General features: G+C 45.7%; 1 protein-coding gene across 1 annotated transcript in view; it reads right to left on the bottom strand.

Moving 5' to 3' along the window:
* The window catches only part of ETV5 (ETS variant transcription factor 5), a 60,397-nt gene extending 46,478 nt beyond the window's left edge, over positions 1-13,919 (bottom strand). The window contains exons 1-5 of the mRNA XM_039241722.1: positions 13,791-13,919; positions 10,359-10,477; positions 10,131-10,218; positions 9,944-9,991; positions 9,798-9,848 (exon numbers count right to left, since the gene is read on the bottom strand). Coding sequence (XP_039097653.1) covers positions 9,798-9,848; positions 9,944-9,991; positions 10,131-10,218; positions 10,359-10,403 — 232 coding nt within the window. The 5' untranslated portion in view covers positions 10,404-10,477; positions 13,791-13,919. The remainder of the gene's footprint in view (positions 1-9,797; positions 9,849-9,943; positions 9,992-10,130; positions 10,219-10,358; positions 10,478-13,790) is intronic.
* Between the last annotated feature and the right edge of the window lie 1,616 nt (positions 13,920-15,535).

Below are 15,535 nucleotides of genomic sequence, written 5' to 3'. Positions count from 1 at the left end.
TCTTCTAATTTATTCCCAATTCATGTGATTCTCATTTAAGCCAGCATTAAAGAAAAGTGTTAATAATACTTTTATTATTCTTAAAAAGTCCTTTAAATGGGACTTAGGCACTGTGGACAATTTCGTCTTTGACTTCAAACTTACAACCTGACAGGGGAAAATCCCAACTCTAGAGAAATGAGGGAAATCAGTTTCTGTGAGAACTGTTCTTGTATCTACTGCCCTCCTCCTAAAAGCAGAAACTCGGCAAGTGTGTCAAGGGTGCCTACACTGACTTGTTCTCTAGCACATGCAGTTTTACTGGGAAACATACCATTAGCTGCAAGTCTAAATGCAGCCTGGGAAGACCTGGCTTGAGGATGTGTTTAAAGAAGGAATCAGAAAATGAGACTTAGTCCCAACTAGTTTTTTTCCTCTTTATCTCTAAGGTCATCCCAAGGACTCTCAGAACTCGGGTGTTGAGATCCTCTACTTCTCTAAGCTGTTAAGAGGCTGGTGTTGGAGGCTGTTGAAAGATGGGGGGGGATGGGTTCATAACAGAGAGCAGGGTGGTGTGCAAAACGCATCCGCCAAGTAGTGACTGTGTGCAGTGCTCAGTGCTCTGGCAGTAGCAGATATAAAGAAACGTAACACAGGGGTTCTCGCCTTTGGAGACTAAACTTAGAGCCTAAGAGAAATTGTTTCCTGTTTCAACAAGAATGTAAATTGGGAAGCAGGGACTAAGTTTAATATTCATCAAAATACAGAAGACATTAAAACCCTATGCTGCTTCTTCCTTATTCCTCAAGAAAGATTCCTCGGAGAGGGAAAGGAACGAGACAAGAACTGAGGGGTAGAAACCTTCTGATTTGAGGTAGTCCTCAACACTGTGATGTCACCACCACTAAATTATTCTCTATGAAGATTCAGATTAGGACACTTGGGGTGGGCGTCCCAGGATCTGGTCTTTACTGTGAGCCTGCAGCCACATAGGAGACAACAGCCCCTTCTTCTATTCTACCCTTTCTAAGGGAAAAGCATAAAGGACCCTCATTAAGTGCCCTTTCAGGCAGTCACAAAGCATTTCCAGGCACTCAGCTGAAAAGTGTTTATGTAAGCTCAAGTCCTCCTGAGCCCCTCCAGAGAAGCACAGATATCAGCATCCTCTTACACAGCTCATATCTAGGGTTACCTCCTGAGAGGTTTCAAACTCTCTCACAAAAGAACAATCTGCCCAGGCCTGTTCTTTTTTTAATGGGGAAAGGAAGACATTCTTGCAGGCCCAATTTATAGCAAGGGAAATATTTCAGAAAAAAAAAAAAAAACCCACCTTATAGCAAAACACAAACACAACAGCCTCACCTCAGCTGGGAGGACGAGGGGCAGGAACTCAGAAGAGCTCTTTAAAACCCTGAGGCAGCCGCACTGAATCATTACTACTAAGTTTTGGGCTACTTTTTTTTTTTTTTTAATGTTTTATTTATTTTTAGGAGAGAGAAAGAGAGACAGCGTGAGCAGGGGAGGGTCAGAGAGAGAGGGAGTCACAGACTGAAACAGGCTCCAGGCTCTGAACTGGCAGTCAGCACAGAGCCCGATGCGGGGCTCGAACCCACGATCCGTGAGATCATGACCTAAGCGAAAGTCGGACGCTTAACCGACTAAGCCACCCAGGCGCCCCTGGGCTACTTTTTAATGCATTGTTCTTTTCATGCTTTCCTGTGGCCCCGGTTTAGCCTCACGGCCCTTGTCCGAGTGTGTCTGTGAGTGGTTGGCCAAGATGGTGTGTCTGTGAGTGGTTGGCCAAGATGGTGGAGGATGTTTCGGGTGGGTGCAGCTGAGGCAAGCACGCCCCCTAGGACCTGGCCTCGCCTGGGGGGAGGAGGCCCCTCGGGTTCTGAAGTGGCTGCGCGCAGAGGCTGGGTTCTCTCTGGTACTTCTGGGATGTTCCTCTGTGCCCAGCGGAAGGGTCACAGCCAGAGCGAAGCTCCCCCATAGCTGAGTAACAGTCTGGGAAGTATCATTTTAAAATGACATGGATCTGACCACAGTGGGAAATGAAACAGGACAGAGAAGGCCAAGGAGTGGGGAAATTACAGCTTTGTCATTCCCAAAGTCAAAACGTAAGCCTGAGCAAGAGACCTCGGCGCTGTGGCAGGCAAAAACATCCCAGCTTGGGGCCTGGAGTCAAGGCTGGAGCTTGGAGGGGAAGAGCAGGCAGGAATCTTCCCTAAGAGCTAAAGCCACAGCCCCACGGCAAGCAGGAGATAAAAGGGTAATATCCTCAGATGAAGTCTCAACACCTCTCTCTCCAGGGAAGCGAGCACCCCCGTTAGACAGCTACGGTGTAAAACGGAGACAAAGAGAGACGGGCGGCCTCATCGGGCAGCAGCAGCCCTACTCCAGAAGCCCAGGCCAGCAGTCTGGCAGTGGCAGGGTTAAAGCCAGCACTTAAAAGAAAACTGGAACCCCATTAAGCCCAGGCTCATTAAGCCCAGGCTAGGAGAACAGGGAGCAGCAGGGAAGCCAAAGGAAACTAATTTTGGAGGTTTTCCAAGCTGCCAATCACAAGCATATTTCTAACAGTCCCAGTGTTGTTTGAGTTGGTTGTTTTTCCACAGGCTGCACAATAGGGTCTGGTTATTCATTGAAAAAGTCTGCAAGGGAGCCCCGCCCTCCATTCACAACCAATTTGGAATGCTCCATTCAGGCAAGAGGGGGACTCAGCAGCTCAGCTCGCTGGGGCAGACGGAACAGAGCCCAGCTGTCGCCACAGGGACGCTTGCTCGCCCAGTGCGCTGTGTTTATGTAAGAAATTCAGACACTGCAGGCGCCTGCTTGCTCTGCACCCTCCCTAAGATTCAGATGGCCAAGACCCTGGCTGAAATCTGCAAGGATGTGCAAGTCAGCTGTACAGTCAGCAAGTGCCCTCTGGCAAAAGAAAACTATCTGGTGCTGCCCTGTTCAGAATCTGACTATAGCTACCAGCTGAGAGAAACAGACTTCACAGGTATTTCTTCTGCCCCCAGGGGCAAGCTGGTTTGTGTTAGAGGACAGCTCTCTATGGAAGTCAGCCTTTCCAGACTCCTTGCTTTTTCCATGCACTGCCAATAGCTACATCGGGAGCCACCTGGCATACTCCCCCCAAGGGAGAGGGTCTCTGGAGACACTACTAGAGTCTCTGGCTGCAGAGGGGGGAGGGTGCGAGCTACCTATTACAAACAGCTTCACAGCTCCTTTACCGGTTTCACATCCGGCTTGGAAGGTTTATAATCCGTGCGCGCACACACTCACGTGCCTGCACACACACACTCTCTGTCTCTCTCTCTCACACACACACACACACACACACACACACCATGCCCATGAGACATCGAAAGGGTAGAGATGAGCATCTGGGGTTGGTGGGTGAAAACTACTCCAAGGACAACACAAAGTACAAGGCTAAAAACTGGTTAGGTTTCTTAGAGACTTTTTTTTCAACTTTTCAAAAACTGCCCTGAAGGAGATCTGATAAAACCAGTTTGACAGCCAGAGTTTATTGCAAGAAAAGCATACTACTTTATGAAAATCATATCCAGGAGATAAATTAGCTTATGGGTTGTTTCCTTTTTTCCATAACATATTTAGCTATTTTCAAATATCTTCTGTGTACCTCTTCTCATTGCGTGCCTCCATCACCAACACTGGTGGACCCAGATGGGGACGTGGGAAGCATTTCTCTCTAGTCTTTCTGACCACAGAATCCCCATTCAATGCCTTGGCTGCTCTGCAGACCAGTGGCAAACTCCTGGCTTCTTGATAGCTAGATCTTATCCTGCTCCGGGAAGGCTTTGCACCCTGTGCTGAGGCTTTCCCCCAGATGCTTCCTCCTCCTGGGCAGGGGAGCCCCCTTTATTTGCTATGTAGGGGCTCTTCTCCTTAAGAGGAGCTGCTACTCCACTGTCATCTACCTGCTAAGCCTATAGGTGTCCTTACATCGTGGCTACACACACACACGCGCGCGCCCACCAGCATCTACACTGGGGGCCTGCATCTACCCTACGGCCCCTCCTTTAAGCTGAGCCTCTCAGAAGGCTGGGATGACAGAAACCAACAACCAAAGCCTCTGTTAAATGAGCTTGATGAGTTCACAAAATGAATTTTTAAAAAAGCAACCTAATCCGGTACTGGCATCAGCATGCCTGGCACTTGTCCAAGAGCTGGGAGCTGCAACATGACAAGACTCTGAGCTCCTTGGATTCCAAGTGGCACTGTGTGCCAGGGCACAGATGGGGCTCAAGCTGCCTCAAGGGCAGCCATGCGCCTGAGAGGGGGCTGTCAGCCTCTGAGCCTGGAGCTACTTTACCACCATTAAAACTCGAGAAACATGTGGAGGGTACAGTCTCTCAGTAGAGAATCACACGCTCCACCCAACCCCACCACCACTAACATTTTTTTCTGGGACTGAAATTAAAACAATGATACTCTGAGATGGTAGAAATGGCGGATAATACATAGTCTCAGCTTTATTATGCTATCCGTGTCTTAATCTTATGAAAGTAAAGAATGCTGAAAACCGGGGATAGATGGTAATTTCTTGATGGATACCAGGGTCTTGTTACATCTGGAATCTACATAAGTGTAGATTCTGCCTGAGGCAGACACATATAATTGCCCATCCCAAGTCTTCTTGCCAAGCACAAAGGACCAGAAAGGTTACTGGGTCTTATTAGAGGGCTAAGAGCAGTAAGACATCGAAGAGGAAGAGAAAGATTCATTGGTTTTAATACGCCTGACTGAATTAAAATTAGATAAAATGGATTCTGTGTGAACATATGGCTCTCTTAAATAACCGGGAACTCTAGGTCTTGGATCCTTAAGAGTCCTGGTCTAAGGATCTTAGAGGCTATCAAAACAGGAAGGATTTCAAGTCACTTAGCACCCTCTCAGTTGTAAGGTAGTGGGCTAGCTAACAAAGACTTTGAAAGTTACACTGTAGCCTGGAGTCAAATAACCTCTCCCATCCACATTTCCCTCTGGCTTCCCCGGATATAGCTCTCTTCTGTCCTCTACCTTCAGAACTCTTCAGAGCTCTTGAAAAAGACAAACTGATAGCCTTGACTCCTTCAAATCTCCTCTTTTCAAGGTGCCTACTGTTACCTTCCATAACAAAAAAAACTTTAGGACAATCTTTTCAAATAATAATGGCCCAAGACCACAAAGCTAGTAAACCTAGAGTTTTGCTGCTAACTGGGTCCAAAACGATGTGGCCCTTCCCAAAGGAAAGCACTACTTCTACTATGTCAACTTCACATGTAGTTAAAAAATTAAAAAAAAAAAAAAGTCCAGTTGTCATATTGAAACAAGATTAAGATCAATGTGTTTTAGGCTCAAGGGCTGCCTTAAGAGTTCATTCTACTTCCCCAGCCACCTATTGCAATGTATTTATGAAAAGTCGATTTTATCAGTTAATTAGCCAGTCCTTAGGAAATTACTAGTACTTCCTCCAGTCGGTCCATTCTTTTTGAAACACAGATCTAAAAAAGAACACTGCAAGGGGAAAATAAGGTCATTTGGATTTTCCAACAATTCTCTAACATATATTTGCTAGGGAGGCCATGGTTTTAAAATAAGATTTTTATCATGCTTTTTCCCCAGTGTAAAATATTTTTGTTATTCAAGATGCTGACAGGTAAATATTCACAATATCACAATTGAAACAAATGTGTGAGATTAAAAATAAAATTAGAACTGAAATCTGCATTTAAAAATATTACTATGAATATATGCTAAAATCTAGTAATATCCTTAAGTGCCCACACAGTCAGTCCAGAAAAATTAATGTAAGCCCCCCACAAACCTAAGCTCTTGGGAGTTCCAATCTTATCCATGGTTTTGATTTATAGTTAATTCTATGAAAGTATGTAGTAAAAATGTAGACCCAGATTTCCTGGTTTGTAACTCTGTGTGTTAACACACATATTTAGCTACACACACATTTATATAGATACACATGCACACACACTTTTTATATTACATATAGGCAAAACTGTCTATGTATCTTATATGTCTTGTAGGAAAGATGTCAGTTTTATAATTTTTCCATTTTATAGGTCTCTCTCTTTCTTTTGAATACTAGACAGAAATGCTCAAAGCACCAAGATATTTAATCCATTTCTCACCACCATGGAATGAAGAAATTGGAGGTGTCAGACTAGGTAGCCGACCATCTCCCTAAGTCTTTCCTGAGGGCTGGCTGGCTCTAGGTCTTTGAAATAATGAGGGAGAGCCTAGGACATACCTGTACACACCAGTACCCCCTGTGTCTGCAGCTTTGTGACAGCTTCTTTGAGGATCTTATAATTTCCCCCCCTCATTTCACCTAACCTCTCCATTTGCCCCAAACCACCAGTCTCTCCAGTTATCTGGACCTTATATTATCCCCTCTAAAATGAAGGGGTTGGGCAAGGCTATCTCTACAAGGGACTTGCAGCTCAAACAACCCAGAATCTTCAGGGTTACTGCTAAGGACCAAGGCACAATGGGGGACATTAGCAGAACTCCTATGGGCTACAGGTTGTACTTTCTGTTCCCTTGAATTTGACCTTTAAGAGTTTCCAGATGGGGGATACTTTACTAATGTCTGTATTTGCGAGGTAAGGTGAAATCCATATAGTTAGAAGCAAGCTAAGCATTTCTAGAAGACAACAATGGTTTCATTTATTCGAATCACACTAATAGATGGATGCCTATGGGTAGGAACCCAAATCTGGAAAACTTACAAAATATCTCTTTAGAAGCGGAGCTCATAGCACTTACTGAAAAAATTAAGACATAATCTTCAAAACTGACATTCTGAAATAAAAACAATTACCCACATTACTTAGAATTTCTTTTCCCCATCAACGGACGAATGGATCAAGAAGATGTGGTTTATCTATACCATGGAATACTACATGGCAATGAGAAATAATGAAATCTGGCCATGTGTAGCAACATGGATGGACCTTGAGGGTGTTATGCTGAGCGAAATAAGTCAGGCAGAGAAGGACAAATATCATATGTTTGCGCGTATAGGAGGATTAGGAGGAACTTAACTGAGGACTATGGGGGAGAAGGGGGGAAATGGTGGGGGAAAGGGAGAGAGGCAAACCATGAGAGGCTCCTGAATACTGAGAAACAAACGGAGGACTGATGGATGTGGGGGGGAGGGGGGAGATGGGCATGGAGGAGGGCACTTCTGGGGATGAGCACTGGGTGTTATATGGAAACCAAATGGGCAATAAACTATTTGTAAAAAAATAAAAATAAAAATAAAAAATAAATATAAAGATAAAAAAAGAATCTTTTTCTCTCATACATACATACACATATACATACACACACGCATACACAGTAATCAAATCATCATTAAAAGGAAAGGTAGAGTATAATCAGTGGCAGGCCGCAAAAAAGTTATGTATTACAAATGCTTTTGCAACTATAGGGGAAAGGTTTGTTTTACTGGGCAAGTGCAAGTTGTGTTTACAGTTCATTGATTGGCTGATTCAAACCAACTCATAAGGTTTTATTAAATTTGAATGAGTTTCTCCCCCGTGCCCTGGAATAGTCATGGGCTCTTCCAGAAGGTGACTGCAGTGAAAGCTGATCCACAATGCAAGGTTGTGAGATGTGCCACCGGGAGGGTGCCCAGCCCTGGGCTCTGCCAGCTCCCATGCATTGACGCTGGCCATCCACCACTGCAGTTAAGCCAGTCACACTTAACGGTAAGGATGAACAGCTCAAAAACATACCACCCCGCACTTGTACGCTTACCTAACCTCTAAGGCAAGTCGATTTGAAGATACCCTTCTTAAAGCTCCATCTTCCCAAATAGGAGTCAGAGAGGGGGAAAGAATTATTAACGGACTTTTTGAGGCTCCTCAACCATCTGTTTTATCCTTAAAGGACAGAAAAGCTCAACCTTAAGAAGTTAAAGCAAAATGCAAACAATGTAAAAAACACATCACACTTGGTAAGCAGAAATATCTCCCAAAGCATCTCCATTTTAGGTAGATATGGCAATCTAATTAGAGTTTAGCACATTCTATTCGTTGAGCAGGAATTATTTCTAAGGAGCCAAAACACATTTATTGATTCCTTCCATTTAGCCTAACATCTCTCCAAATATAAATCTTGTTTACGGACATCTTTCTCTAAAGAGCGTACCTTTGCTTCAGTACATGAAATAAATTTGAATGTAGTCACCTCATCTCCCTTTTAACTCTTTGGGTTACAGAGAAACAAACAGAAGTGTCATAAAAGCATTTCAAAGAACTTCTGCCAAGAAAGCTCCCAGACTGCACTTTCTGCTGCTCTGAGCAGGAACTAGAAAGGCTGGGCCAAATTGTCAACACAGAACAAAGTGGGATTATAAATCCTGTCTTTATCTTACAACACACACACACACACACACACACACACACAGACACACACACACACACACACACACACACACCTGGGTTATCTTTATTTAGTCTTTTAGTGGCAAGCTTCCCAATCACTTGAAAGCACTCAAAGGGCAATAATTAACCTGCACTTACTTTCCTATAGAAAATAACCATAGCAAGCTGTGACAAGGCTAAGGTAACTATGCATCTGTGGGTTACAGTTTATTCCCTTTTAAAGTTTCATGGCATTGTGCCTTGAATGGGAGGTCTATCATTAAAGAATGTTTAGATGGTACATCTGGTCTTTCATCTAATGACTTAAAACACCCAGCTTTTACTTCAACACAAAGATACCCTCTCTCTCCAGTGGCATTTACACACACACACACACACACACACACACACACACACACGATAAAACAAAGCTGGCAAGAAATTTGCTGGTGCAAAATGAGAAATTGAATCCTTGCCTGGCTCAGGTGCTTGCTATTATAAACTATGACTAAGAGACATGAATTTCTCTATGATGCAACTCTCAAGAGAGGCAGCATTTTCTCCAGGCCGCTCTTAAACCTGCTCACTGGCCAGTGACTAATGCTCTCTAGAGCTGCCCTGTGCTGCTCACATTTCATCAGCCTGCTTTGTCCTTGATAGCTCTGCCTAGACCATAAAAGCTCCCAAACTTGTTGAGGACAGCCCTGAAAGATCAGTGCAAAGCTAACCATGTCCTTGCCAATGCCCAGAGGCATCTCCTCAGCTTCCCACTACATTTGTTATGTCAATGACAGAAGCACTTAATGACCGTTTGAAGAAAAAGTTTTTACTCCTCTTGAGAGATAAAGTCCTGACAACTGAGTGAAAAATAAGAGTAAATCAGGTCATACTGCAATCACCCTGTGTCAACTTACAAGTAGAAACAAAATTGACAACATGTTGGGTGAAATCACAATTAACTGGAATCTTCCATTACCTATTTTCTGCACCTTTTAAAAGGAAAAAAAAAAAAAAGGTCAGATTCATGACCCGCATAAAGGACCTAATTTATAAAACAAACAAAAAACACCGTACAATAAAGTCTGGTTAATGGATGCTAAGACCATCTTCTATATAGAATGTCAATTGATTTATAATTTCGAGCTTGAAGCCTTTGCAATATTCTTAGGCAAAAAGAAATTTAGGATGAAACTGTGTTCAGTAAATCTCACCTGCAATAGAATAAAAGCAGTTTAGAAATAACTCCAACAAGGAATGAAACACAAGTTTTGGGGGTTAACTTTGAATTATTAAAGAAGCTAAATGCATTCCACTGTCTGAATATGCTGGCGACGGCCGAAAAGAGTCTTCTACGCATGGGTGTTCCAAGACCAAATATTTTCAGAACAAATGTGCCGCCACCAGAAAGGTACTTACAGTTATCAGACTGGAAATCTGGGACAAACTGTTCATCATCAGGAACTTGTGCTGGAAAAGAGATATCTTATTTTAGACCTTTTACGTTTTATTAAAAAGCACAGTAAAATGTTTTCTATGGAAACTCAGGCAGCCAAGAAACTTGCCTTCAGCTAACCAAGCCTCTTGAAGTTGACTGAGATCTTGAAACAACTCTGGAATTGAAAACAGAAGACACCAGCATGAGAACTCCTGGGGGCGGAAGACTGAGGGCGAGTCTACGCTCTGTTCACAGAGGGTTGTTCACAGAGGGCTGGTGAAGGAAGCCACAGCCCCAAGGGAAAGCTTCACTACCTTCAGAATCATGGGCCAGATCTGTGTCCAAAAACTTCCTCTTTCTGTCAATCACAGGCCGCCCTCTACATTCCTCGGACCGTGATTTCTGAAAGAGGCCAAAAGACAGTGAAGGCTCAAGGGTAATAAAGGGGTCAAAAAGGGGGTTGGTTGTGCCACTAAACCAATAAGGAGAAGATTCATATTCGAAGAGGGAGAACAAAACAAACCAAAGCCACATAAACTTACCCCTGGGACCAGAAAAGGGACTTGCTGATCATAAAACCCATCCATGGTGCTTCCAATGCCTCTAATATCACTTTGAAAGGTTTCAGCATTGAGTAATTTCTGGGAGGAAAGGGGTCCTCCTGCAATATGAATTTGGGAGATTTTAACTGAGAGGGGGGATGGAAAGAGAAATGAAGTAATTTCTACTGCTTTCTTTAGGGCCTGTGCAAAATTGCTACCTTCCTCTGACGTACTTAAAGCCCGTTCAAGGTGTGAGCTTTACAGACTAAAGGTGCACTTGATTAAGGGCATCAAAAGTTCTTTGCGTACTTGATGTTACATCCATTTACCTATTGTTCTCTCTCTCTCTTATCATTAACATCATAAGTTACCTGCTACTATCTGCTCCCTATATAAACAAATACCAAAATGCCTTATTTTCATTAAAAAGGGTGATTTCAAGATTCACTCCAATAGAAGATTCTCCTGGGCATTAGTTATGTTAGGTCTTTTTTTTGAGATAATTTAATTTTTGACAGTACAGGGACAGGAAGCAGAGAAAATGGATTTAAGCATTCCAAATTATTGGCAATTAAGAATCTGACATACATAGTGTTTCTAAAAGTAGTTTGTAGGTCAGTGGTAAAACACCACATATAGTTCAAGGGATATATCGATCAGAAGTATACTTCATCTTCACACAACACTCTTTTAAAACCTAAGTCTTCTGTCCAAACAGATATAGTGTCTGTAATGTCACAAATACTTCTACGGCAACTTACAGAAATATCTGTGATATCACCAATTTCTAAAATAAATAAAATAGCTATGAAAACTAATGGATAAAGGAAACTAAATTCCACCACACATATTTTAAATGCATCTTTACTACAGATCTTTTTAAAAGAGCATTAAAAGCAAAAGATCCATGTAAAGAAAATTTAGTGTGATTCTTATAGTGTGATTCTCAAACTTGCCACACACACAAAAAATTAAACTTGTTTTAGCACTGTCCAGTCTTGCAGCTGGGAAAACAGGTTGAAGGTCAAAATGGAAAGGAGGGAACTATTTTCTTTTTTTTTTTTTTTTAAATGTTTTATTTTATTTCTAGGAGAGAGAGAGAGACAGCGTGAGCAGGGGAGGGTCAGAGAGAGAGGGAGTCACAGACTGAAACAGGCTCCAGGCTCTGAGCTGGCAGTCAGCACAGAGCCCGACGCGGGGCTCGAACCCACGAACCGCGAGATCATGACCCGAGCGAAAGTCGGATGCTTAACCAACTACGCCACCCGGGCGCCCCAGGAGGGAACTATTTTCTAATTTGGGAGGAATCAACTAACAATTTTAAGAAGGTACCATCTTCCCAAACACTTTGTTTCATTCTCCAAATAGAGATGCAGTTAAATCAACAAAATGGAGAAAACAAGAATTTCATTTACCCCAGCTCTAAACAATGCAAAGTGCTTAAGCATAATTCTTTTGTTTACCTTGTATACAAATTTTAAATAGGGAACTTTCTCTCCGTGAGCAAGTCCATCCACTGTTTTTTTTGCTTTGTGGACAATATCAATTTTTTTTTTTCAGTGAGCAGGATACAAGAAAACCCTTCATGGCCAGCCTCCTCTCAGCACTTTGGCCCAAGTAATCAGGTATTTTCAAAGTCAAAGAGAAAGAAGGAGAGGAGCAAAAGTGCACCCAGTCCATAATTTCCTAGAAAAACACTCCCGGTTGCCTGCCTGCGTGCCTTCCAAACAGCGCTAAACGTTCAGAATAAAGCCTCTTTCTCAAATGTCACCAAGCCATACAGAAAATCTGAGAAACATGGGCGGGTGAGTGGAGGGCCATGAAAAGGAGTCCTCTGTACCTTTCAAAATCTGTCAGATTAATTCGTGACCTTAGAAATTCTGTAAATGTCTATGGGGAAAAGGGACAACGGGGAAAAGATCGGAAGGGGGACATATTTCAGAGTCTCACGATGAAACACAATGCAAAATACTTCACCACGAAGAGCAAAAATACCTTTTCAAAAATTAAATAAAAGAGAGAAGCTACTGTAAGCGAACCCAAGAGAGGCATCGAAGATCTTTAAAGCAGCTCTCAGAGTTCAAGGGCTTGGAAAATCGTGTTCAAAGTATAATTTTTTTTTTTAAGCCTTAAGGGAGTTTAAACCACTTCCTTTGTGGTCCCCCCTTCCCGGTGCCCCCAGGAAAACTTTAACGCGGCGCAGCGGCGCGATCGAGGCCCCTCCCCCGCGGCGCTCAGCGGGCCTGGTTTTATGAATGGGAGAGCGAGCCGCGGCCGCCACATCAGGTAAAGGCTGTAACTGGATCCCTCGCGCTGGGCCCCATTCACAAAACAAGACACACTTCCACCCAATTCCCAGCCTTCCCCATTCATGGAAACTCCTTCAGATTCGCCCCCGCCCCCACTCCCAACGCACGCCCAGCCTCCAACGCAGGCCCCTCACCCCAGCGATTTGGGAAGAAAGCTCAATGCTTCATTCACAAAAAGGGAAAGAAAAAAAAAAGCCGCAGGGAGAAGCGAGCCAACGAAAGAAACCCGCTTCATTCATAAAGTCATCCACATTCATAAAACCGAGCTGCGGCACCCGGCGCTACCAACCTCCTCCAATGCCCCCCCGCCCTCCAAACCTCCAAACATCTCTCCTTGGCACTCCTCCTCAACAGGAGTTCAGGTCCCCCCAGCGGTCTCCTCTCCTCTGAAAATGCGGACAGATCCCTAATCCAGTGCGAGGCTCCAGCATCTCTCCATCCCCCCTCCGTACCCGTTTCCCCCCACTATTCCCAGGCCGCTGCTCCCCGATTTCTCGAGAACCGCGGTGCAGCCTGATGCCCTCAAGCTGCTGGGGGTGGGAGCTGGGGGACTGAGTGTCCACTTTCCACAATCTGAAACTTGCAAGGCCTGCATAAGTTCCTGGCCAACCCCCAACCCCTCAGGCTGCACATGCCTGTGTCACTTAACCCCTCCCGGTGCTTTGGGGGGACATCACCTCTCAAATATTCCCCTTCAAGCTGCTTCCCGCCCCCTCCTCTCCACTGCAAAGCTCCGCCAGGCGTCTCTTCTCGCGAGCCTCCAAGTCTCCCCCGGGTTCTCAGACCTCCAGAGATTGTAAAGCCTCGCAACTCTGCGCCCCCCCATCCCCACCCGGGAGCCCCCGCACCTCGCACCCAGACGCGCCTTCCCGCGATGTGCGGAAACCCGCTCTCTGCGCGCTCCGGAACCGTTAGCCACCCCCACCCTCCTCCCAGGAACCGAACCGGACCGGGCCACGAGAGGAGGGGGCGCCCGGCTCGGTGGGGGGGGGGGCTCAGTTCAGATAGAAAGTGCACCCCGACTTTGAGGATTCTGAATCAGCCAGTGAACTCTCCCCGGCTGGGCCCTTCGGACCCGTTCCAGGACACCCAATACCCCCCTTCCTCCTCGACGCCCCCTCACCTGAGGCAACCGCTTTCCTCCCGTTGCAACGGCCCCGGGGCGCAGGCGCGCTCACGCACGCGCGCACCGGGCCTGGGCTCCTGGGCGAATGGCTGGGCTGAACCGCTCCGGGGACGCTGAACCGCTCCGCGCACCAGCGGCTGGACTCTGCGCCGCAGCTGCCAACCAGGCTGGAGCGCTGGCCCGGCCCCCTGGGGCCTGCTGCTCCGCCCGCCACCATTGGCCCGCAGTCCTAGCTCAGTCTGGTTCTCATTGGTCCGAGGCCGCTCCTGCGCCTGTCCATCACGTCTTGTTTACCCTGTCTGCGGGCAAATCCAGCCAAGCCGCCCCATCAACTCCAGTCGCCATTGGTCAATATCGCGTCCCTTCCCACCCCCTCAGGGGTCTGTTTTACATAATTTATGCACCGGGGGCCATTGGCCAATCAGCACAGGCTTGTTTATATAATGAATGTAAGGACGTTTTTCATTCATAAAAAACGCGACCTGAGGGGGAAGCTTAGCTGAGTCAGTGAAGCACTTAAAGGGGCCGAAGCCAATAAGAGACGCGTTTACTTTCCTCCTAGCAGCTCTCCCAACTTTTCGCGGAGGGATGGCTCTTCCGTCGTCCGCATTCACCCCTACTTCTCCACCTCCCCCGCCCCCCCCACCCCTCCCGCAACGCCACCGCTAGGATGGGCTGCTGGGCGCCAGACGTTCGCAGCTGCAGCACCAAGCAAAGTTATCATTTTAGAATTCAGGCGAGAGGAATTCGTCATTCCACCCAGAGAGAAACTCGCTGACCGACCTGGGCGTTCGGCCCACAGAAACACAGAAAACGGAAACCGAACCCTCTAATCTTAGTTACCTTTAAGAGAGGCCTTAATTTCCTTTAACCAGGTTTCCATTGGGGAAGAATAAGCAGTATCTCCCTTTAAAATCTGAGCTCGCAAACAGATTTTAGTTACTATTTTATACTGACAAGGCCTAAGGCCCAACTAAATTCCGTTTTCTCCTCATGTTTAATTGCAGTTTACAACCTCTGCCAAAGTGGGTTCTGGAGCCCAGACGAGATGAGAGAGAGAGGGTCGCCGTTCAAAGAAATCCTCTCCGAGGACGGCAGCAACCGACCTAGAAACGTAAATCCCTCCGAAACGGGCATGCGGAGTTAGACCGCCTGCCTCCCTTCCGGGGCTGCTTGTTTTCCATTTAAGTGTTGAATGCAAGATGGTGCATTTGCGAATTAGATCCCGTGCAGCTGGGAACGACGGACGAGAAGCTACTCCGCTTGCCAAACGATCGGGCACTAACTGCAATTGCTGAGATTCTTAACAGGGTGTTCCAGGAAACAAATAAGCAATCCTCTCCCCTTTCTGCCCTTGCTACCCGCTTCTGTGAAGGCCAGGGTTGCTCTGCTCCCCGCCCCCCCCCCCCATGCTGGGATGCCCTGCCACCATTCACCTAGTGAAGAGAGAGGAAAGACACCAAGTGTTAGAAGACAGCTCCTAGTGAAGGGGGTCCCAGGGTAGCCGACTGTAGGGCTTCCGCCCCCTTCCAACATTCATAAGGAATGCAGTGTAGATTTTTAGAAAAAAAATTTTTTAATTTTCACTTTTATTTATTTTGAGAGAGAGAGAGCATGCGCCCTCAGGGAAGAGGCAGAGAGAGAATCCCAAGCAGGCTTCCAGCACTGTCAGCACAGAGACCAATGCCCGGGCTTCATCTCAGGAATCATGAGATCATGACCTGAGTCGAAATCAAGAGCAG

This window comes from Hyaena hyaena, unplaced genomic scaffold, assembly GCF_003009895.1.
Source record: "Hyaena hyaena isolate Hyena2069 unplaced genomic scaffold, ASM300989v1 scaffold_199, whole genome shotgun sequence".
NCBI classification, from domain to species: domain Eukaryota; kingdom Metazoa; phylum Chordata; class Mammalia; order Carnivora; family Hyaenidae; genus Hyaena; species Hyaena hyaena.
This window is presented reverse-complemented; position numbering and strand designations above follow the sequence as displayed.